General features: G+C 33.0%; 2 protein-coding genes across 7 annotated transcripts; both read right to left on the reverse strand.

Annotated features, from left to right (window-relative positions):
- Positions 1–186: 186 nt before the first annotated feature.
- Positions 187–7,351, reverse strand: LOC143201597 (uncharacterized). The gene is made up of 9 exons (XM_076412752.1): positions 7,168–7,351; positions 7,028–7,108; positions 5,103–5,213; positions 4,912–5,044; positions 2,726–2,802; positions 2,479–2,670; positions 628–799; positions 489–571; positions 187–427 (listed from the first exon to the last, which is right to left on the reverse strand). Exons 1-9 carry the CDS (start codon positions 7,349–7,351, stop codon positions 243–245), a joined length of 1,218 nt encoding a protein of 405 aa, XP_076268867.1. The 3' UTR covers positions 187–242.
- On the reverse strand, positions 7,271–23,624 carry LOC143201566 (uncharacterized). 6 transcript variants are annotated; one of them, XM_076412738.1, is made up of 11 exons: positions 23,431–23,571; positions 23,292–23,372; positions 21,387–21,522; positions 21,255–21,335; positions 20,336–20,437; positions 19,254–19,386; positions 15,120–15,196; positions 14,874–15,065; positions 11,995–12,166; positions 11,859–11,941; positions 7,271–7,405 (listed from the first exon to the last, which is right to left on the reverse strand). In XM_076412738.1, the coding sequence occupies exons 2-11, from the start codon at positions 23,349–23,351 to the stop codon at positions 7,392–7,394; spliced, it is 1,050 nt and encodes a 349-aa protein (XP_076268853.1). In that variant the 5' UTR covers positions 23,352–23,372; positions 23,431–23,571; the 3' UTR covers positions 7,271–7,391. The 6 variants fall into 6 exon arrangements, with proteins under 6 accessions (XP_076268853.1, XP_076268812.1, XP_076268821.1 ...); XM_076412697.1 differs by lacking the exon at positions 7,271–7,405 and adding an exon at positions 9,583–9,821; XM_076412729.1 differs by lacking the exon at positions 7,271–7,405 and adding an exon at positions 9,625–9,835.
- Between the last annotated feature and the right edge of the window lie 1,396 nt (positions 23,625–25,020).

Genomic DNA, 25,020 nt, shown 5'->3' on the forward strand with positions numbered 1-25,020 from the left:
ACTATGACTTCAGATCTTGTTCTGAGAGATCTTGGCTAAAAACTAAACTAGACGGTTCTAACAAATCTCTTTTAAAACGAGTTTTACAGAGATCACATTAAATGGTAAGACTCTAGGGTGGATGTATCAGAACTTCATATACCAACAAGCTACTCATAATTGTACGAAAATAATAACAATTCTCAATTATTACAAAATATAGATTCACTTTTATTTTGAATAATGTCTGGTTTATAAAACACTTAATAATATTCTGAACATGTGATGTTACTGAAATCGAAGAGGTCGGTTTTGGCGAATCCGTCATCGTCCACACAATAATATTTGATGTTTTGGTCCTCGTCCATATAATGTTGAAGATTTTCGTAATTTCCGTTCGATTGACAGTCCATCGAGTGTTCATATCTCTTATAGTCTCTGGCGCAATCTATGTGACAAAAATATAATATTTTATTTATTTGCCATCAACACAATACCCGAATACTTACAGCAATTTAGTCCTCCAGTATTGGAGACTATATTTGATTGCCAGGTACCAATCTTACTGTTATCTCTCCAAGTACAATATGCTCTAAGAATAAAAATAATCAATATTTACATTAGGTGATATTAGTTTTGTTTTCTTACATCCCCGAGGACACTAAGTATGCTCCATAACTACCATCGGCGTCGCAAAGTAACGTATCGGCCTGGACGTATTTGGCACCGTGAGCCTTCAGCTTTGCTGTTATCAATAATTGTGCAAATTTCTTGCTCTCGCACTGTCTTAGATATTGTGATCCTACCTGAGTTGATACATCTGGAAATTATTTAAAAAATCATGAACAATATTCACTATTAGTTTTACTACACCTATAACATTAGCTAGACATTTCTATATTATAATTTCATTTTTATTTTTTTCTAACAGTCCAATGTGTGTGCAAATAAATAATAAATTTGGGTTGGTTTTGATACATTTTACTATTTTATGTGGGTAACTGGTCATGATTGAGAACGAATTACAAATTTATTTATTTCAAATATATAGCAGTACTTTGCGATCTAAAGTTTATTGTCTCATGTAAATATTTTAACTTTGTTATTACGTTTTATATTAGATATGCTTAGGACAATCATAATTAATAAAATTATTAATATTGTTTTGTTGTACTTGCATCAATACATAATTTAAAATTAAATTAAACTACTTAAGCCAACCTACGTTAAGACTAAATACTTATACACTAGACATGTTCGGGTGGTTTGGCACGCTTCAATTTTCTGCTTGAAATAATCCATTATGTGATTATGTCTTTCGCCGCAACGAGAAATTGACATGGATAGATATAGAGTTGTTAAGTTCTAGTCCATGAAATATCAGCTGTATTTATTCTATAGCTCTAGGTAAAGATATGCCGTGTTCCATAACGACTGTGCTGTTGGAAAATGTTTCAAGGATTGAGACAGTTTTGATGACAATAAATTGTTTCATTTCCAACTATTTCTTCTTGAGCTACATGAGCATGAGTTTATGAGTTATTTTAGTTTATATTTATGTTTTAGTACTGTAACTATCAAGGTTGTTGTGAAATTACTGTGCTGATGGAAAATGTTTCAAGGATTGAGACAGTTTTGATGACAATAAATTGTTTCATTTCCAACTATTTCTTCTTGAGCTACATGAGCATGAGCTTATGAGTTATTTTAGTTTATATTTATGTTTTAGTACTGTAACTATCAAGGTTGTTGTGAAATTACTGTGCTGATGGAAAATGTTTCAAGGATTGAGACAGTTTTGATGACAATAAATTGTTTCATTCCCAACTATTTCTTCTTGAGCTACATGAGCATGAGCTTATGAGTTATTTTAGTTTATATTTATGTTTTAGTACTGTAACTATCAAGGTTGTTGTGAAATTACTGTGCTGATGGAAAATGTTTCAAGGATTGAGACAGTTTTGATGACAAGAAATTGTTTCATTTCCAACTATTTCTTCTTGAGCTACATGAGCATGAGCTTATGAGTTATTTTAGTTAATATTTATGTTTTAGTACTGTAACTATCAAGACTGTTGTAAAATTATATATATATATATATATATATATATATATATATATATATATATATATATATATATATATATATATATATATATATAAGAATGCGAATATAAATATTATAAGATTAGATATTAAAATACAACCTTCTTTGATTGATTGGGTAAATCCAAATAAACCTGCTTTTAAATAATTATTTCCAAATATGTATATATCAATATGAGTACATTTGGTTCTGAAATTAATCCAAAACATTATTGGGTAAAAATATGCAAGCAATTCTAAATGAATGCACCAACACTGAGAAAATGTACGCATGACAGGTCAACTTAATTTTATAAAAAATATGTGGTATTTTAAAAATATATGTGTATTTTACATCAGTTAAATATGTATAAATATTTAACTGATGTTATTAATATGATAACATCAACTTACAACATGGTAGTTTTGCTTTTGCTTTTTCCGGCACTGCGGGAGCTGTCAGTGCGCCAGTTTTGGACTCGGCGCACCAGCATATTTCCTTCTCCATGTCGCACTGCAGAGCCTCATAATTACCCATGCTGTCACAGTGCAACGTCACTATGGTACGACCACTCGACTCCAAATCGTTTTTCCTTCTGCTACAAGCTGATTGAATTTTAATGAACATTAAAAGTATAACTGGCATTGAAAGTAGACATACCGCATGTCATATTTTCTGATTTCGTGTATAGAGCTTCGCCGAAAAGCCTTACACCAGTCGCACTATAACAGATACACCTGAAAATAAATGAGTTATGGTGAAGCTTTTCAATTAGGTATCATGGTCAATATAAAACGGGGCAAGATATAGAAACAGAATTGAAGTTCATAAGTCGCATTCATAACCAAGTTCTGACTGAGCATCTAGTGGAGAAGTCTAGACTAGGTAGAAGATTACCGGAGAAAAATATCAAGAACAATTGGCAGATCTACTTTCTTTCGATCGAAAAACGTGCAGGACATCTTAGGTTATGTTTGTTTTTTTCTATATTTAATTTTTATAATATTTGAGATTTGATTTTTATAATTTTGACTAGCGACCCGCCCCGGCTTCGCACGGGTGCAATGCTGATACTAAATTAAATACACTACAGAAAAAATATGAACGTTGTATATAAAAACATAGCGGCCCGCTCCGACTTTGCACGGACATAAAATATATATGCCTATGTCACTCAATGAAAACATGATTAAAATCGATCCAGTATTTTTGGTTCATTCATTACTGCCCTTGGCCTGCACGCATTAAATTTGGAGTAAAACAATTCTCTATACTTAGAATACTTCTATACCTCTATACCTCTACCCCTATACTTACTATGAAGATTTCCTGCTATCTTTGGAATATCTAAATTCATACAATTTTTATTACATTACACATTTTTAAACACAAATTTTAAATTTGTAATATCTCCGAAAATATTTGTTTAATTTACATGCTGTAAGGAACCATATGGATCTATATTAATTGCACACTGTATTTAAGGTACTTAATTCGATAAGGATTAATGCCGTATTGCTTAAAATAGCTTCGTAAATAAGCCATTTTCTCACGTAAAAAGTAAACAATAAAAATGGTTAATGTGGGTTATCCCTAAAAGATAAACATATACCATCGCGGACTTTTTTGTAGACCTTTTTATGGTGTACAATACTGTAGTACATTAATTTGATCTAACTTGTAGGGTTAGGCAGCGTTTTTGCTAAGTAGAACGAATTTTTTTAATGGATTCTGCTCTAGAGCGAAAACTATTTTTTAAAGTAAATACTGATAAACTTAAGGGCATCTCTTATGAGCTCCTACATCGAGATTCCTTGGTTATGGCCCCAAAGTGGAACAGCTTCATTAAAACCTACATCGATAATTAAATTGAATGACATAATATGTATATATTCGCAGATCATTTGTCTTCCCCTATCGAACAAGAAATATATGGCTACAAGTTCAAATTAAGAAATAATTCAAAATTAATTAAAAATTATAAAACTAAAAATTATAGCATGTGTTCCTGTGCAGATTATTTTGAAATAAAAAATTTTATCCAACAACCACCAACAAAAGAACCAAGCATAAGCTACTATATATAAATAAGCAAGTAGACCGGTATGGATATATAAGCAATATCTAAACACATTTCTTGGTGTTAAACTCATGGAAGCCACGTCTTAAAAAAAACGAAGAATTCAAGCTAAAATACAAAAAAAGTACTGGTTATTGGGTAGATATTCAGCGATGTCAGTATAATAAACTTTTGCTTCACCAGCAAGTGTTGAAGTCAGTGTGTACTGATGACGTTGAATTCTGCGATTGTACCTGACAAAGTAAACGAAATATTATACAAGGTTCTGCAAGGTATTATTGATGCTTCGTGGTACATTCGTAACGATAATCTGCATAAGGACCTGAAGGTAAAAGCTTTCGATAAATTTATCAAGGACTATGCCCAAAGACATAAACGAAGCTACATCAGCACATCAATGTTGAGGTTCCGTAGCTCCTAGATAAACATGGCTTAGCCATAAGTTTAAAGAGAGTAAAACCATTAGATCTAGTTCAGTGAAGTTATAAGTAAAATATTAAGTGTACATTAAAAACAGTGACATGTTCAGCCCAAAGTGTCTATCGTAGAATAAGTACCTCGTAATTTTACAAAACTATAGTAAAATAGCAGAACAAATAAAATATTAGTGTTGCTATAACAAATAATTTAAAAGAATATTTAATTTAAAAATAAAACTGATTAAATCTCATTTTGCAGAGATAATTGTGAATGTTTGTCGAATGTCAAATTCTAATTATGTTAGTTTGATCTTATTTAAAATTCTCTAAAAAAACACTTTACATACTTTCCGTTAACTCCGCCTTTGCATTGTTTAGCTATCCAGTCACTGTTATCGTCGCAAACAGGCTTGAATTTTTGAGCAGTCCAATAACTTTGAACAAACTCAGGAAGGTTTGAATGATAAGCCATACAGTTCACTACAAGAGCGAATCATTTTTACGTAACCTCGTATATAATAATTTAACTAAAACTTACCTCCGGTATTTATTTTGGGCATTACGCAATATTTCAAACATTTAGCTCGAGTACCACCTGGTAAACTCGTACAATCTTCGTCCACTTCGCAAGGGTATTCGCGGAGTGTCACTATAATACATAAAGGGATGTTCTAGTCTAGATACTTGAGAGGTTTTCATGTTTTCAAAGCTTGACCCTATTTAAACTATTGTCGGAGATATAACTTAGTACCAAATTACGACGGCAGTTCGAAGAAGTGAGAATTTTTAAAAAAAATAGTAATAACCTTGAGCAAAATTTTGTTATAGTTTTAGTTTGATATGACAGAAGAATGTATGGAGAGCTTACGCCAAATTTCAAGTAAATTGGTTCAGTAGAACTTCAGATATCATGTCAAATGTTTAGAAAAAAGAAGTTTCGAGAAAAAGACGTTTAAATCTAATGTGTAGATGTCGCGTCACTAAAACAGGAGAGTCTCCGAAAGTAGTTTAAATTTTGTAATTTTATATTAACACATCATTCAATTAGTTCCGATCATAAATAATAAAACAAAAACGTAAAAATTTATCCAGCAAACTTCTAATTTATTTAGTACATTTTTGGTAGAATAATTTGAGTTTGCCCTAAGATATGCTTCAACCTCGCCGGTTATTTCTATTTCTCAACGACTAAAAAGGTGTGTAATCTATTATCGTCCAAAATATCCACGATGATGAATCTATCACTCGAAGTGAAAATGATGGATAGCATAAGAAAATTGGATATAGTAAGCAAATAAAAACAATAAAAAATTAAGTGACTTAAATATACGTAAAATATATGACAGCAAACTGGATATGCCATACAAAATAGACAATGGAATTATAAATAAAATATCGATATTGAACGTTGAATTATGTAAAATATGATTTATCATAGATGGAAATAAGAGAGAGCAAAATAATTGAGATTTCAATCTGGTCCAAGGAATCTAGAAAGTTTTTCTAAAAGCGCTGATATCACCTTATTGCAGAACAACAGGGTTTACGGTGGTTAGTGATAAGCAGTATATTTTATAGGATTTTCAACTGACCTACAAGTACTACCAGCTTATCACTTTAAAGTCGGTGCCAAGCAACAAATTAAATTTGTTTCGTTCGTAATTTAATTTTGTGTATATGTCACAAAATTTTATTATTAGTCATGTATTGTTTGGGCATTGTTAGTTACACCATAAAAACAGTTGACTACTTTGTTTCTACTACGTCTCATATAATACGTTTGCTCAAAAAGCAAACTGAATAGTTTTTACACTAAATTACTTCCAATTTTTCCTCACATCATCTCAACAATAAAATTATAAACAAATATCTGAACGTGCCTTTGAAATTTAAGGTTTTTCATTGATTATTGATCCCCCCCCCCCTTCCTCCCAGGAGATCAGGATTTGGTTCCAGTGGGACTTCGGAAGTGTACTAATTCGAATAAAAAATAATTTTTGAAAATCCATCCATAATTGACGGACAAATCGGTGAACATACATCAAAAAAAAATATACGGCCAGATATAGAACCTCCTTATTTTTCGAAGTCGGTTAAAAAATGTTTCTAGAATATAGGGCTAAGTTTACAGTGAGTTTGCGCACTGCAATTTTTAGAATAACGCATTTGTGCCTTTAGATGATGGAATTTGAATCTTGATAATCAGTAGAGCCTTGGATAGACTTGTTTGTGAAATTGATCAGACCATGATGTTATGAAGAAGATCTTGCTCTTGAAAAGGAAAATTTTGTCGTTACCACACTGGTCCCATTACACTCTCATTTGTTATAGGACGCACTGTCTTAGACCCGTTTCACTAACCTATTATTTAGAATACTTTTATGTATACATAAACCGTCAAGCAATATTTTGTAAAAAAAAAATTCACTACTTTACATCAATCTAATTTACATCAATAGTTACATTTTGTGCCACAGCGATTTTCACAGCTATATCCTGCTATGCAAATGTTTGGATTGGTGGTACACTGACTATCTTGAACAACTGAAAATCAATTTCCTTGATATAAACTGTTATTTCTTCTAGTTAGATATTTTCCTTACCTGTTGGATATTCAGCACACTTTGGAATGCAACCACTCCTATCCAAGTAATAAGCCACATCAGTCGTAGCCTGATCGGTGCAATTTTTCTGATGAAAATTGGTGACCACCGTGGATGGACAGTCTTGCTCTCTAGACAACCGGAAAAGGATGTACAAGACACAAAGACGCAAAACACGAGACATAATTATCGAAAGGATCTCGTCTGAAATCTGCCGGATTATTTTACGTTTGTTTCCCTGTATTAACAGTCCTGATTAGATAACATTGATAACTCTTATCGGCAATTTGATATGTCACTGACTCGATGTATTATTAATACATGGATTATTTTAGTTTTAGCTCTCGGATTTGTCAAGAAAACAATTGCGTTTGTGGAATATTGTTTAAAATAATATATTGTTTTAAATAATTAAGAATGTGTGATCAATCAATATCAAGTAAAAATAAGCAATGAGTAATCCTGTTCATATTACTTTATCACCCTGTTATTTCATTAATAAGTTCTGATATATTAATACTAAAATTAAAAAATAAACGTTATATATGTATCAGATGTTTATATTATTTTATAATTCCCCTTCCTATTTAATTAGGACATGTTGAAAAGACCATTTTAAACGTTTACTTATAATTTTTGTTATGTTACGATACACATAATATCGAGATGAACATCACATTGTTAATATTGTCTGCCAAATTTGACGTTAAATTTCATTTATTTTGTTTATTTTAATCACCCTATTGTCTGTATATACAAGTACCTAACAACTTTATTATTATCCTAGTTAAAAAATTACTCAACTTGGTTTAAGCGGCTGTTGAAAATCAATCAGTAAATACCAACCAGACAGAAGAAAAAAACCTTCTAACACTGATGACCATATCAATAAAATTAATTGATATACAAAAGATTTCAAGAAATATTCATCAAATTTAAAAAGTGGATACTATTAAATATTTATTGTCTTGTATACTAAATCGTGAATAATTATTATAAGCGACATGAAAGTGGAAATGCAATATTCTATAATATATAGTCGAACGAATAACACAGCCAATGAATCAACCCCCTGAAAACCCAGGCCATCATTTTCCATAAGAAGCATTACGCACTGCGCGTCTCGCAACTTAAGATCGACACCACAAAAATTCCATGGCTGGATGACGTCATGTACCTAGGTCTTCACTTCGACCGGCGGTTCGGTTGGCATTCCCAAATACAGAAAGCAATCCAAAAAGGTTCGGGGATAACAGACCTGCTATCTTCTCTGATCTGCCCTTCTAGAAGAATTCCCATCTCCATCAAATGCTTATTTTACAAGATGTTAATTCGGTCCGTACTCCTCTACGGATCTATGTCTATTTTAACTTTGTTAAACCCAACCAGGTCAAAGGGCTTCACGTTTTCCAAAATAAGCTCCTCAGGAGAATATTAAACGCTCCATGGTTTGTCAGAAATAATCATATTCATAGGGAAACTGACACTCAAGCATTTCATATCTCAATCATTCCACAAACAACAACTCAGTTCAAGTTCTTCTGAAAACGCGCTTGTTCGCGAGCTGGTCGACATGCTGGAAGCTTAGCACCGCGTCACCACTAAGTTCCCCCCCTTTTCCAGGCTGAAACGACCTCATCCGTCGCTACAGTCATAACTTTTGCCCCCATACAACAGTATCCACTTGTATGTTAACTCAGGTTCGCGAATCAATAGAATCGCCGGGCCCTCGTGCCCAATAACGGTTGCCCGATCAGCGGGTGCCATATCCCCAAATTTAATGCAGTAGCAGTAGCGATCCGCAGGGGTCAACTGTGAGGCGGTTTCGGTTTAGTGTATTGGTAAGCCCAGAGGGAGTTCCACACAACCAGGTTCAACTTGTCACTCCAGGGTAAGTCTCCGCGACCAGGTATGGTCATGCATTCCACCGCACGGTTTTAGGCCAGAACAAAAAAAATAACACAGCCAATGCACATCATAGATAACGTCGAACATACTGTCAAATGTACCTCAAAAGATTATAAAATTCGTTTTAAACTCATTTTTCTCTTCTATTTTACTCTAGTTAAAAAGAGACAGATATGTCAGAACATATGTCCGAATCAATCTATAAAATTCGATTTGTATTGGTACTCGTCGACCCTCTTATCAAATGTCTACAAAAACCTTCAAAACTTTAGAGATAAACCGGCAAACGTAAACCAGAAGTCCAATTAGGTGCGGCAACACTGCGATTTGCTGACGTCATAAATTTTGATGAAGTGCACTGGCTGTTTTATTGGTTAGACTATTCCGGCAGACGTCAATAATGGCTTAATCTATATTTTAACTTTCTAAGTACTCATTAAACAAAATACTCGGTGAATTCGTTAAACACACACATGACATTATTTGTATAAAATATAAATCCTAATGTTAAATGTAATGATTAATTTAATTAAAAGTAAACAAATTAAATGTTAGGTCTTAATATATATTAGAACAGTTTAAAGAGGATGAGTTAGTAACGATGCCAGATTTTGCAAATCCATCATTGTCCACACAGTAATATAGAGAGTTTCCTTCTTCGTCCATATATTGCTGTAAGCTCTGGTAGTTCCCATTGCTGCTGCATGTCATGCTGTGGCTATATCTTTTATAGTCCCTGGCACAGTCTATGAAATATTTACTATACCTTATTAACCATATTTTCACATAGCAAATATATAGTTTTATTAGGCCTATAAATTACAGATACTGTTACTGTTACTGGAAATATAATACTTGTATCGGGTACACTTGTAATCAAATTCGTATTGAAGCCTCACTAACAGGCTTCATTTATCAGTATGTTTTATTTCGTTGAAAGGTGAATGCGAATTTTTTTCAGAGTATTGATTTTGTGCCCTGTAACTTACGTAGTTTGCGGGAAGTTTTAAGCGAATGTGAAGCATGATCCATCAGGTTCAACATGTGAGTACTGGTTTTGACGTTTTAAAATTAGTATTTTGACACGAAAGGTAAAGAGCGATCTGGACAATTAAAAAAACTTGAAGACGAGGATCTTAAAGGCATTACTTGATGATGATCCATGTAAAATGTAATATGAATAAGCAGAATTATTGGTAGATACACAAGAAATCATTTTAAATCGCTTGAAGGTCATGGGAACGATTTCAGAGCTTAAATATCTTTTGCCTTATGAAATGAAATCAAGACATTCAACGGCAAAATTTGAGAGGTGCATTTGTATCGTATTGTTACTGGTGATCCATAAAGTGTAACCATTGCGATAATTTAAAGCTCCAAGCCAATGTTCTGTATTTGGTGTATTATACTATGAACCTCCAAAAATTTAATGAAACTATTAATGGGGAACGACTACAAATAAAGCACCAAAAACGAAAGGAGTACGTGTAATTTCACAATAGTGTTATTCTTCAATATAATATCCCCCGACCGTATATCATAAAACAAGTGAAAACTTACGAAATGGGGCAGAGTACCACACCTGTCGAATTCTCCAGACCTTGGTCCTAAGCAGCGCTTCATATCGTATGAAGATAACAAAAAATGTGTTTATTACTGGCTGACCTCAAAAGATTTATAGTTCTTTCGAGATGAACTCCGCAAATTCTCTGAAAGTTTGGAAAAAGCAGCGGCTATCGATAGAGAATACTTTGAATATAACATACTATATTATTTTTTCGCAATAAAAGTTCAAATTAAAAAAATCTCTAAAACTAATTTATAGGCCTAAAACACACAAGTCTTTCTTATCATCGTACACTAATTCCTACACTATATTATAGAATTATTTCATTCATGATGATTAATTTCAAAGAAGACGCATCTGCAACTGTAGGTGCATTTGAAATTGAAATTATTATAAATATTAGGAAAAATTTTTTTTCTAATAGATAGATAGGCTCTGAAGACATTTATCCCTAGTAATACTTATTCAATGAGGCCTCAATGAAACTCTAATACGTTTAGGTAGCATCCTTAAAAGAACTTCGAGAACGAAGACTCCAAAAGATACAGCGCAGGCTTATCGAAAATTAAAAACAGTAGTCGAAGCCTGCAGAATATTTAACAAGGAAAATATTGATACCAAGAAAGTCGGTGATAATTATTAGATGGGATTAAAAGGGAATAGTTCGTTCTTGAGTTTATCGAACCTGTAAAAATTAATAGTGGGTCTCTCTGCTGTCTACCACTAATGCGATTGAAGCATGAGGTTAAGAAACGACCACACAGAAAACGATGTTTAAAAAGTTGTTACACCTAGTGCTGCTGTAAATTCAACAAACAGAAAATAAAAGGAGTCTTTGAAAAGGTGAGTAATTTAAATAACATAGCATTATTGATTTTGGAGATGAGGACAGTGAGAGAGAAAGGGAAAGACAGATGGGGTCAGAGATAGAGAGACATAAAGAGAACATTATAGTAACAAACAGAGCCTTCTCTGCGACCTGATCGAAAATGCAAATAGTGATGACCAAGAATGACGTTGGCTACAGAATATAAATAGAAATTATGTAGAAATACAAAAAAATACAGAAATTTAACACTTTTATGAGATATAATAAAAATCGGATATATCTTTAGAATATCTAAAAACTCTTTATGAATACAGCATTCTTTCTTTTGGAAGGCTATCATCTATGTCTTTATCACAGTCATTCATTTATATTATAGTAGATACTTACTGCAATTTAAATTTCCAATATCGGAATCAACGTTTGAGTACCAATTCTCAATTTTGCTATTATCCCTCCATACGCAATACGCCCTATAAAATAGCATGTCTGACGATTTCAAGTAAATATTCCCTTGTTTTCTTACATTCCAGATGATATTGAGTAAGCTCCATAAGAACCATCAGCATCGCAAAGTAATGAATCGGTCCGAATATACTTGGCACCGTGAGTTTTCAGTTTTGTGGTTATTTGAGACTGAGCGAATTTCTTGCTTTCGCATTGCCTGAGGTATTGCGATCCTACCGAGCTAGTGTTATCTGGAAACATAAAATGAATTGAACAAATAATTTAAATTCTAGAACCATAATTTTTGCCGTTTTATTTTCCGAATGATAACGATGATGATTTGATTTTATGTCTACCTAATTCGTTAGTTTTTATCATGTTTAGTTTAAGACTTTATTTATTGATTTATATATTATAGACCCGTCAACCTGCGGAGCTATTTATGGCCTATTTACAGATATTTACAGTTTATTTACATTTACAGTATCAGTTAACAGTTAAAGTATACAATGTTATTACAAGTATAGAATGCAAAGAACAATATAAATGCATGGTCAAAATATAAAGTCTAGAGATATAGGTGTAAGATAAAGGGTACAGGTTGCAAGATGACAAGTAAAATTTGTAAAAGCATACAGATGCATAAATATATAAATGCTATACTATAATGGTCGCACAACCCATGACAGTGATAAGGATACAAAATACAAAAAATTCAAACAAAACAAAAAATTCAAAATTCTTCTAGTAGTAATCCTTTTATGGTTAAAAAATTAATCAGATTGCCCCCTTTCCCAAGTTGACCAACCGTCTTTGCGAGTTGTATCTTCGACATTCGATTAGTATGTGTTTGATAGACAGTGAGGAACCACATTGGACGCACAGTGGTGGACTTCTTTAATGAGAAACTGAGAAAATAATGGGTTTGCAGTGACCAATTCTAAGATGCGAGAATAAACATAAGTTGCGCCTGTTGATGTTAGTCGTGTTAAGGCCTTGACAATACTCTTTTTTTTCACCTTCCAAAGATTGTTGTTTCCTGTTAGATCCCATTTGAGTTAGTCTAGATGTCTGAAGATTCTAGTAGAGAAGAAGTAGAAATTTTAACTAAGTGATCCCTTCCTTTTCTTGCCTAAGTAATCCGCTCTTTCATTTTCCATTATCCTAAATGAGAAGATAGTCACATAAAGGTGATAGTTCTGTTGCTTGTTTCCAACTTAAAGGTCAGTTCATGGATAAGTACTCCTAGCGGGAGTAAAGGTAGATATGGTTGGGGACACTTTAAGGAGCTCATTGAATCGAAGGCGATAACTAATCGTTTGTCTTGCACATCTTGTATTGAGATCAGGGCCTTATACATCGCCAACAATTCTGCCGTTAATACACCCGATGAAACGGAGAGTCCTTCTGACATCACCGATGCAAATGCTGCATTCACGTAGTTATTGTTCTTGGAACCGTCCGAGAATATGAAAAGATGTTCAGGATATTTCTCAGTTGTTTAATTTAAGAGCTACAGTAGATATAATGAAACGACATTTAAAAAAACAACGCATCGATTATTCAGTTATTTGAAAGTATTTTAAACAAAATAAACGTAATGTTTCTCATCGATATACTATAACGACCAAAAAAAATCTTGTGTTAAATAATTAAGTCAAAAAAGTCAAAAAACCGTCTAAAGCGGACACAAATCAAAACTTAGCTGCCAAGGTAATGGCCTTCGTGTAAAGGCAAAATTATTGACAGTGAATACTGAAAAAGAAAAAGTGTTGCTTCATTAAGAAAAAGCACCATAATTTCTGCCTATTTTCAGTTCTCAAAATATTGATCTAGGAAAAGATATCAGGTGAAGTGAGAAAATGGCCGAGACATTAATTATAAATCATTTAATCGGCATCTTGTTTAAAAGTAGTCTTAACATATAAATTGGTATTTCCATAATTGTTTCTTTAATTGCGATTAGTAGTAGTTTCTCAAATCATATCTCACAGACAGACATTTTATTGTGAAACAAGGAGACCAATAAACTGGTCTACATCCAATATATTCGGGTGTTCCGCAGGGCAGTGTTCTTGGTCCATTGTTGTGGTTGAAAACGTGGCGTATCAAAGCAAATGAGACAAAATCTACCCATGTGACATTCACCCTTTGTAGAAGAACTTGTCCCTCAATAAAAACGAATAATTGTGAACTCCCGCAAGCAGACAACGTAAACCATCTGGGTATGCATTTTGGTCGACGTCTGACATGGAAAAACAAAAACAGCTTGGGCTTAAACTAAACCAAATGTATTGGCTGATAGGCTGTAAACTAAATTATCATTAGATAATAAGGTTTTGCTGTATAAGTCAATACTTAGTCCCATCTGAACCTATAGTATTGAACTGTAGGACACTACTAGCAAATCTAACATAGCTATCCTTCAGAGGTTCCAGAAAAATGTATTATGAGTCATTGTCCTTAGCCCATATTACGTCTCCAACAAACTGATTCAGCGCGATATCCCCTTAGAACCCATAACGAGTGTGATTCGAAGGGTCATGCTAGTGCATCCTAATGCACTTGCCAAAGAGTTAGATGTGCGTGATGATAGTGAAGTGCATAGGACCAAACGCAAACTACCATTTGAACTGATTAATAAACACATAGAGTGAGATATAATAAACTCTAGAATAAGGTAGAATAGCCTTCAGAATAAGTTAGGATAGAGCTTACTATAAGTAAGAATAGTATCTAGAATATGATTTAGATTATAAGTTTATATAGCAGATCACATACTGAAGCGATCTTCTACATGTCAGGATAGTTACATTACATAATGAAAATCATATAATAACACTTATTGCTCTCAGGCAGATTGTTGAAATTCTAAGAGATTAATATAAAAGTAGTAATCCCGATAGTAGTAATCCCGATATGAGAATGTTTAATTTGTAGGAAACAAGTTTATCTTACAACACGGTAGCTTAATTTTTGCTACTTCTGGTACAACCGGTGAAGTTAATTTCCCTGTCTTCGATTCGGCACACCAGCATATATTCTTCTCCGTGTCGCACTGTAGGGGTTCATAATTGCCCATGCTGTCACAATGCAACGTCACCATTGTACGACCGCTCGACTCTAAGTCATTTCTCCTCCTACTACAAGCTGAATTAGTCATATTAACATTAAGAGCTGATATAACGTTAAGATCGTACGTACCACATGTCATATTTTCAGCGTTACTGTAGAGAGCTTCACCAAAAAGTCGCACACCAGTTGCACTGTAGCACATGCATCTGAAATTGTTGTTAATATGTGTTGATATTACTAAAAAGATACTGATTGCTGACGTGCTGATTTTATAATTTTTTGGTAATAAATACTTTATTAATTTAATTTAATTGTCATATCTTTATATACCTGCGATTTTAAACTTATTTGAGAAACTGCTGTTAAAACCTGTTAAATCATTTAGTGAAATACCAGCTTTCTAGTTTTGATTCACGAAATCACCACTGGATAATCGACCAACTGCACAGAGTAATAGCGGTTGTTGAAAAGGCATTCGAAGAAAAGAAATACCACCAGGCAATATTCCTGGACATATCACAAACTATTAACTGGGTATGGTATTTGGGATTAATCTACAAAATGAGCAAATTACCACAGCGGAATTACTGTCGACTGATAAAATCATATATCTTTGACAGAAAATGTATAGTCTCGCATGAAGGGACATCTCAACACTTAAAACTATTTAAACTGGTAATTCAACTCATCCAATACATGTTCTATGATTAGTTACCAATGCTTATCGTTAATTATCCAATATTACGCCTTAAAACATGAAATAAGGTTGCTAAATCACAGCAACGTAGAAGTAAAAGCGTGTTGCGGAAAACGTGATTTTTATTCAATTATATATTATAGCATAAAAAAAGTAAACCAATTCTGATACTGGCGTTTACTTAAACACTGTTAGAATAGACTTTTCGATTAGATGGTGCTGGATTTCTCCCTTTTCGGAAATTAAAATGGAAAATATAATCTTCTGGAGTCACCCGTTCCAAAGCACAAGGTAATCTGCTATATAAAATAGGCTCTAGTATGATTTGTTACATTAAATCTATTTATTATGAAAAACCGAAACTAATTTTTCCGCAGGCTGACCGTTAATTGAATATCTCATGTAGCATAGATAACACTGATTCCAAAACATTTCAAGTCAATACGAGGATCACTATTTATATTTCGGGAATAGGAAAAAATAAACAAATAGTTAAGCTGCGAATATATTTTAATTGTTTTTCAAAGTACTCGCCACGATGATCGATACACTTTTGCATACGCTTAAACCAACTTTCAAAGCATTTATACCATTCCGGATGGGAACAAAAAGAAGTCATTGGGTGCCAGATCAGAGCTGTACGGCGGATGATCCATGAATTCGATGTTTTGAGTGCTCAAATAGTCTTTTGAGCCGATGTATGAGAGCTCATCATTGTCATGATGAAGAACAATCCGGCCTCTCTTGTTTGCTTTCCTTATTTCACCGAGGACTTATGGCAAACAGATAATTGTGTACTAATCAAAATTTACTGTTCTACGATCCTCTAGAGACACTGTTGCAATATGACCAGTTTTCCCGAAGAAACAGGCCACCATTTTCTTTGAAGTGCTTCATGCGCGAACAACTTTTGCTGGATTTGGTTCACCTTGGAACACCCATACAGTCAATTGCGGCTCACTTTCGGGCTCATATGAATATATTCACGATTCGTCACCTGTCACGATTTTACAAACCTCTTTCGAAGCACCGCGATTGAATTTCTTAAGCATTTCTTTGCACCAATCGACACGAGCCAATTGTTAAATTGTGTGGGATCCAACACGAACATAACTTTCGCACAGCTAAGTGTTCATGTAAAATAGCATATATGCCGGTGGAATTATTGCTTAGGGATGCCTCAATCTTATAATAGTTGACATGACGATCTTGTTTAATCATTTCGCACACAGCATCGATGCTTTTGAACAGCCGATTTTGGACGACCTTCACGAAAGTCATCGGACAGCGAACTACGACCACGATTGAATTCACTAAACCAGTGATACACGGTGGTTTTTGATGGAACTTCTTCGTCAAAAGTCAAATTAAGTTGATTGATGCACTCTTGTTGTGATAATCCACGTCGAAAATCGTAAAAAATCATCGAAAGAAAATGTTCATGATTCAGTTCCATTTTTTGCCGAGACGAAACTTTCAACTAAATATAAAAGAGCAAATAACGTCCGTGTGACAAAATGTTCTGAGTACGTATATCGTCAAAAATGTCAAACTTTACAATGGAACCACTTGGTTCAGACGGACTCACATGATAACAGTGTTGCCAATTCCCGAAATATAAATAGCGACCCGCGTAGAATAGTTGTAGGTGACACATTATTTATTAATCTCTCAAGCAATTATATGATCATCCTCTTGATTGAGGATTTGGGGTCGATTGAGTGAAAAATCTTCAAAGTGTCATTTTAAACCGATTCTAAAATGTTCTTTTACGAAATCAACATATCGCGACACAAAAGGTGCCGACATTAGTTGTTTCATGTTAGTGTCACGGCGCGTTCAAATTGATGTAATCAATTGGTAATCGAAATGTCATTAATATAATATGTGAAAAGGAGAAAATGATAACGCCGATAATGTTTTCTTACTAATATTAGTACTATAAACAATGCGTCATCTTTTATAATAGGACCTGTATATGTTTCTTATCTTTATCTGTTTACCAATGAAAATTCTGCCGTATTTGATATACCTATAAAGATGTAATAATATTTTATGTTAAAACAGTTCTGAGAATTGTCGAATGAAACATACAATTATCACTGAGTTATTAAATTTTAGTTCATGACTATCAAATACGCCGCATTTTCTGCAAACATATATACTAGTTGTTCTCTTAGTTTCAGTTTTAAATTTGGGAAATGTCTAAATATAGCCAGATAATATTGTACATTGATCATCTATCCTGTTAGAACAAGATTCATTAAATACTAAATATCAAAAAAAATTATACACCAATTACCATTTGTTATGATATTGATTTGCTTGTATATGAAACTGATAGATACCTCTAAGGTACTGTTCTTGAAGAAAATTCAACATTGGTATATGTAACCAATTTATCCACCAAATTAGGTGGTCATCAGCTGGTCCTCTTATTCACCTCTCTTTGGATGAAATGGCTTGCACATTGAAAGACTAGCATATTACTGACAGCACTACCATATTTCGAGAAGGCAGTTCAGTCTTTTTCAGGTTTAAAAAGCACCAAAATATCATTAAATATCTTCCCTGGCTAGCACATTCGTAACATCTTAAGATAATTCAACCGTTTATGGGGATATTTAAATCAGAAAATAAGGAGTACATCTACAAGATCATTGAAGCAGCTAGTGAATGATACAAGAATAGGACAACATTCCATCGAAACTATTTAGACGCTCTGCGAATTTATTCCGTGAAGACATGCTGATATTTTAAAAGCAACTGGGGACTGGACATTTTATTAGCAAATAAATATTCTAATTTTGTATTAAACTTAATATTCTGTCCATCCTATCTATCATTAGTAGATTGTTGAATAATTTGTATTACAATTTTTCAGTATCTCATTAGTTATCTTATATTTGCAGGACATTCAATCATCCATGAATAGTTCATATCAATCGTATATACATTTTAAAAAATATATATGAATAGTAAATAGTCAGATTTTATTCACTCGTTTAAGAACCAATTTAAATCATCGAAAGTCGCATATCATATTAGAGATGAATTTGGTGAAGATATTACGACAAATGTGGTATAACAGTGACAGAAGATACAGAGAGATTGTTGTCTGGATAATCAAAACCCTATATTTTTATATGACAACTAAATACTGTGACACATTTTCGGTAATATTAGTACAACATATGGAAAAATTGGAAACTATAATGGGTCATCTGTGGGGAAAAGTTTACTGTGTTAATGTATTAAATCAACAATTTATCGAAAAATGTGTATCATGGCTGTGGATTATATTTTGACCTACGTAATACTTCCAGCACATGGTGTACCGTATAAAAATTCTAATTCGAAAAAACGAGATTTTCGAAATAAACTTCTCAATTTACACCTGATCTTCAGATCAATTATCCCACAGTATTAATAAATAGGTTCAAATGAAAAGAGTATTGCTGTTTTAACATTCATCTCTAAAAAATTCCATTTAAAAGCAATGCAGCTATGTCATAAGTAACAGTAAATTATTGTTAATTAACAAATAGAGCGAATAGAATACGTACCGTCCGTTGACACCTCCTTTACATTGTTTTGCTACCCATTCACCGTTATCATCACATTCAGGCTTAAACTTTTCGGCCGTAAAATAATTATCAGCAAATTCGGGGGTATTTAAATGGTAAGCCATACAGTGCACTACAATTTAGGAAATATTTTATTCACATTTTTATATAATGTATCTCTCATTAAGTGTTCGATGGCATATTTTCAGGTATTACTTGAACGTTGTGATTTATTGAAAAAATTTACTAGTGAATCTAAGCCAAATTATCTCGCTAATCTTTTTGTATGACTCCGAGACTTGAACACAGCTACAGTCTTCTTCTTAGAAATAAAGCCATTCGTCTAAGTTGCGACAATCAGTTAATAGTTGAGGAACAAGTTCAGAGACGCAGATTTTATTAGCTTGGATATGTGGAGTAAAAAGTGAAGAAATTCCTCGCAGAATTCTGTGGATCGATATCGATTTTTGGATGAAAGATACAACGAACAGCAAAAAAGACATGGACCAAAATCATAGAAAACAATCTGAAAAAAACTAGACTAACATTGTCCGAAGACAGAACAGCTGGGGCTAAATGCAGACTGTAGTGAAGAGACTCAGTGAAGAATGTTCGAAGTCCTGTGACACCAACAGCAGCTTATTGGTTGAGAAGCGGACACACCCCGCCAGCGTCGATTATGAATTGATGATCTTTGGTTTGGTAGGCGGCAATAGCATAAAAATAAAAGTTCAAGTTGTAATTAAAGAATAAAATAGCTGAGACCTTGCAGATATTTGAAGGCAGTATATTTCCAATTTTGCACAAAAACTAACAAATCGGTGACCATTCAAATGGTTAATTGACTATTCTTGGTTCATGCGTTGATATGTGACAATGGATGAAACATGATTATTACAACCGCATAACACAATTCAAAAGATCACCATTTGAGTGGATCCAAAACTATCAGTTCTATAGCAAAAGAAGTATTCCATATTATTATGAATTTAATCCTATTTAATCCTCTTAGACCATAATCTTTAGACCGGGCACTTATTGAGAGATGTGTGGTTTCATACAAGTATATTTTAAACACTTACCTCCAGCACTGATTGTGGATAATACACAGAAATCTAGGCAGTTAGAATGAGGTATATTGATGCAATCATCATCAGAGTTGCAAGAATACTGTCCAAGTGGTTCTGCAATAACATAATTGCATTATATTAATTGATTTATTGAAATCTTCTTTATATGTTTATATATTGAGCAATAATTTTAGGATACAAGTTCTTGCTTACGTTTTAAAGATTTATTTCACGATAGTTAAAATGGTGGTTCATAGTGAATAAATTTAGATATAATAAGTTAACACATTAGTATAAAATACACAACATACAGTTTACCAAACTATAACAGTTATTTTTTTGATAAATTCTCTTTATAGATATTTTGCAAGATATTACATTCATACATTAAACGCATTGAAAAGCACTGACTTTCATTTGTATTGAGAGTTTTATTCAGTGCAGTAATATAGAGAACGTTTGAAAGGTAAAAACCGACAGAATATTTTGGGTATTCATTTAATGGGCTTTGTGTTTTGCAAATGGAAATGCACGTATTGTGTATTGAATCTTGTGTGGCGTGTCTCGTGAGTACTTTATTGGATTTACTTTCTCATTGTAAGTGCATCTGACTTCCTCAAAATTCTCTTAAACTCACTGCCACTTGAAAGCTAAACAAAAAGAGTCGTGTGAAAAATATTGATTAAGTTTTTGTCTACAATTTTCAGAAATTCCACAGTGACGGAACTATGGTTCATCAGATTCTGCCTTATATACTATTTATTGATTTTCGCCCAATTTATAATATTAGATATGAATAGAATTCAGATACTTTTTATTGAGGTGTTATTCTAATAAATCGTGACCGGTCGAGTGTTGCTGTGTGAGAGTTACAAAAAATAGCAACTACCACTATCCAGACATATAAAAACATTTTCCAATATTTCATTACCTTCGGAACCACAACGTTTCTCACACTGATATCCTGGTAGGCAAATATTTGGATTAATATTACAGTCCAAGGTTAGATTTTCTAAAAATCACTTTACTCAAATTCATGCAATACTTTAATCGCTTTTCTTACCGTTAGGAAAAGGAAGACACTTTGGAATACAATCAGTTTTATTCAGATAGTAAGAGTTATTGCGCGTAGATTGAGATGTACAATTTTTTTGATGCAAACTCGTAATCACAATATCGGGACAGTTCTCCTGGAGGAACTGATGAAAAAGCACGGATACGAGGCTAATATAAAATAAACGGAACATCTTTGGCGAATCAACTTCATCGACAGCAACAACTCTTTATAAAATTAATTTCACATTTTGATTAGATAACGGAAATTCTGTATTTAAATGATACTGTAAAGGGTACTTACATTATTCAGTATCATTCGTAGATAAACAAAGTATAATTATAAATTAAGTTACAAAGGGTATTTTTGTAGTTTGTAGTTCAGAATTTTGAAATGAAATAAAGCACATAAATATTTGAAATAAAATATTGTTCATATTATATTTAACAATTTTAAAACATTTAGATTTATTTAAAAATAGCATGATTGTGGACAGAATGATGATAAATGTAGCAGAACAAGGAAACGATTACTACCTAGTAGAGTGGTAATAAGGAGAAACTTACAGGAGGGGTACACAGTTAGAAAATATAAGAACTAATAAGTTACAAAAGAACAGAACTGTGAAACAATAAATTGTGCGGAGAAACAATACTGATAACAAACAACTGTACTTAAAAAGCTTAAACCAAAACAAACAGCATATTTATCGAAAGATATAAGAATGGGAATAAAGCAGAAGACGACAAACCTAGAAAAAGACACTCTCTGAATGAAACGTTAATCCAAAAATTACCATATATATACAAAAATAGTAGACCAAGACTACAACGAATAATAGAAGAAGCAAAAAAAGATAATTGGTTGCAATTTGGAGAAAGATAAAAACAAACAGTCAAGAAAACCTAAAGAATTTTTATAAGGCATCTAATAATAACCATATAACGCATGAAATGATAGATTTTTATTAGAAAAAGGGTATAAAAATATGGAAAAAAACAAATATCGTTTTAGAATTAATAGGGCCGTTTGCTGCTGATATTATAATAATTACTGAAAACCAACAGAAAATCTTAGATAGACGTAGCATTGATTTAGAAGTATATAGAGTGATAAAAGCAAAATAGAAGCCATGGTGATGGGAGAGTCCCATGTAATAAATATCCAGATTGACAGTGTACAAATAGAAAAATAGAAAAGGGGCTCACGTGCTACAATAATATGCAAGGACTATCATCCTTGAATCTCGGAAAAATTTTGCAAACCGTTGTAAAACTTGCATTAACATCAACAAATATAATATTGTCTGTTTGACAGTATTTGAAAGAAATTGCTCATCACGAACTGCTCGAACTTGGTCAAAACCATTAACTTAACTCTGTACTGTCGACAGTTAATATAATTTAAACATACGGCTACAACCGCCAGAAGTTATTATTAATAAAAAAGTGTTGTTGTTAAAAGCGCCATAACAAGGCTAGTTTAAACAAGTCTTCAGTGACACTGCAAAAATTGAAGGAGATAGTCCAGCTAGACAGCTTTTGAACCTACAGCATGGACCTTGTCTCGTTAGACTACTATTTGTTACTGTCTCTTCAAAATCTCAGGTTTTTATCCAGAAATCTCATAAGTTTTACCGTAACAGAATTGTAGTTTTAGAAGAAAACTACTTTTCCTTATATATCATTTACTAACTTTTTCCCAACACGTTATATTTGATAACAGATATTGAATACAGATAACAAAGCCCATTTACGCTTTAGTATTCTAGAAGATACTTTTTGATGAGGCCGAGTTAATCCTCGATAATAGCTTAAAAAAATTGCAACACTCGTTTATCCCAAGAAACCCGAAATATAAAAGGCACGTTTAATATCTCCATAAACTCAAAATATGAAACAAATAATGCATTACCATCGAGACCACAACGTTTCTCACATTGATATCCTGGCAGGCAAATGTTCCGATTAACATGACAGCTCGAGGTTTGATTTTCTAAAAATCGCTTTATTCAAAAATCAACCTATATACTATTCGCATCACATTTTCTTACCGTTAGAATAAGGAAGACACTTTGGAATGCAGTCAGTTTTATTCAGGTAGTAAGAGATATCACTTGTAGACTGATTTGTACAATTTTGCTGATGCAAGTTTGTAATCACAGTATCCGGACAAGTATCCTGGAGGAATTGGTGAAATAGTACGGAAACGAAGAATATATATATTATACGAAACATCTTAAGCGAATCAAGCTTATCAAGAACAACAACCCTTTATATAATTAATTTCTCATTATGATAAGATAACAGCAATTTTGTGTATAAAAGATATTGTAAAAGGTACTTGCGTTATTTATTATGATTTATAGATAAATAAAGTATAATTGCAAATTAAATTACAAAATATTTGTTGGATTTTGTATTATAGTTTAGTATTTTGTAACAAAACAAAAAACATACGAATAATTTATATTTGAAGAAAAGTATTCCTCATGCTATATTTTAGAAGCACTGTTATGATATATTCGTTTATTTAAAAACACAAAAGACGTGGAGCAGGAACAAGAAGGAATCACTACTTAGTAATGATGATAGTAAGGCTAGACTGCAGAAAGCAGAAAATATTCTGAACTATTAACCAAGAAACCTTAGTCTGAGCAAAAAAATGCTGGCCCGAAGAATTTTGAAGGGAAATAAAACAGACGAGAAGATTTATTTAACAAGAGACACAGATTAATTTGTTGATACAAAAATAAAAAAGTATACGGGAACATGTTTGTACATTAAATAACTAGTTCGAATCTGTCATTAAGTGTCCGATGGCATATTTTCAGCTATTACTTGAACGTTGTTATTTATTGAAAAAATTTACTAGTGAATCTAAGCCAAATGATCTCGCTAATCTTTTTGTATGACTCCGAGACTTGAACACAGATACAGTCTTCTTCTTAGAAATAAAGGCATTCGTCTAAGTTGCAACAATCAGTTAATACTTGAGGAACAAGTTCAGAGACGCAGACTTTATTAGTTTGGATATGTGGAGTGAAAAGTGAAGAAATTCCTCGCAGAATTCTGTGGATCGATATCGATTTTTGGATGAAATATACAATGAACAGCCAAAAAAGCCATGGACCAAAATCATGGACAACAATCTGAAAAAAACTAGACTAACATTGCCAGAAGACAGAACAGTTGCCGCTAAATGCAGACTGTAGTGAAGAAACTCAGTGAAGAATGTTCGAAGTCCTGTGACACCAACAGCAGCTTATTGGTTGAGAAGCGGACACATCCCGCCAGCGTCGATTATGGATTGATGATCTTTGGTTTGGTATGCGTTATGGAGATTTTGCTTATAACCATCATTCCGAATTGATGATTGTTCTGGAAAACCCATAAAAGTTCAAGTTGTAATTAAAGCCTAAAATAGCTGAGACCTTGCAGATATTTTAAGGCAGTATATTTCCAATTTTGTACAAAAACTAACAAATTGAAGACTATTCAAATGGCTAATTGACTATTCTTGTCTCATGCGTTGATATGTGACAATAGATGAAATTTAAAATTCAAATAATCACCATTTGAGTGAATCCGAAACGATCATTTCTATAGCAAAAGATGTATTCCATATTAAGTACTATTATGAA

The sequence above is a fragment of the Rhynchophorus ferrugineus genome, unplaced genomic scaffold (assembly GCF_030347505.1).
Source record: "Rhynchophorus ferrugineus isolate W39M unplaced genomic scaffold, kcgeb_rfMv2 rfM1, whole genome shotgun sequence".
Lineage (NCBI taxonomy): Eukaryota > Metazoa > Arthropoda > Insecta > Coleoptera > Curculionidae > Rhynchophorus > Rhynchophorus ferrugineus.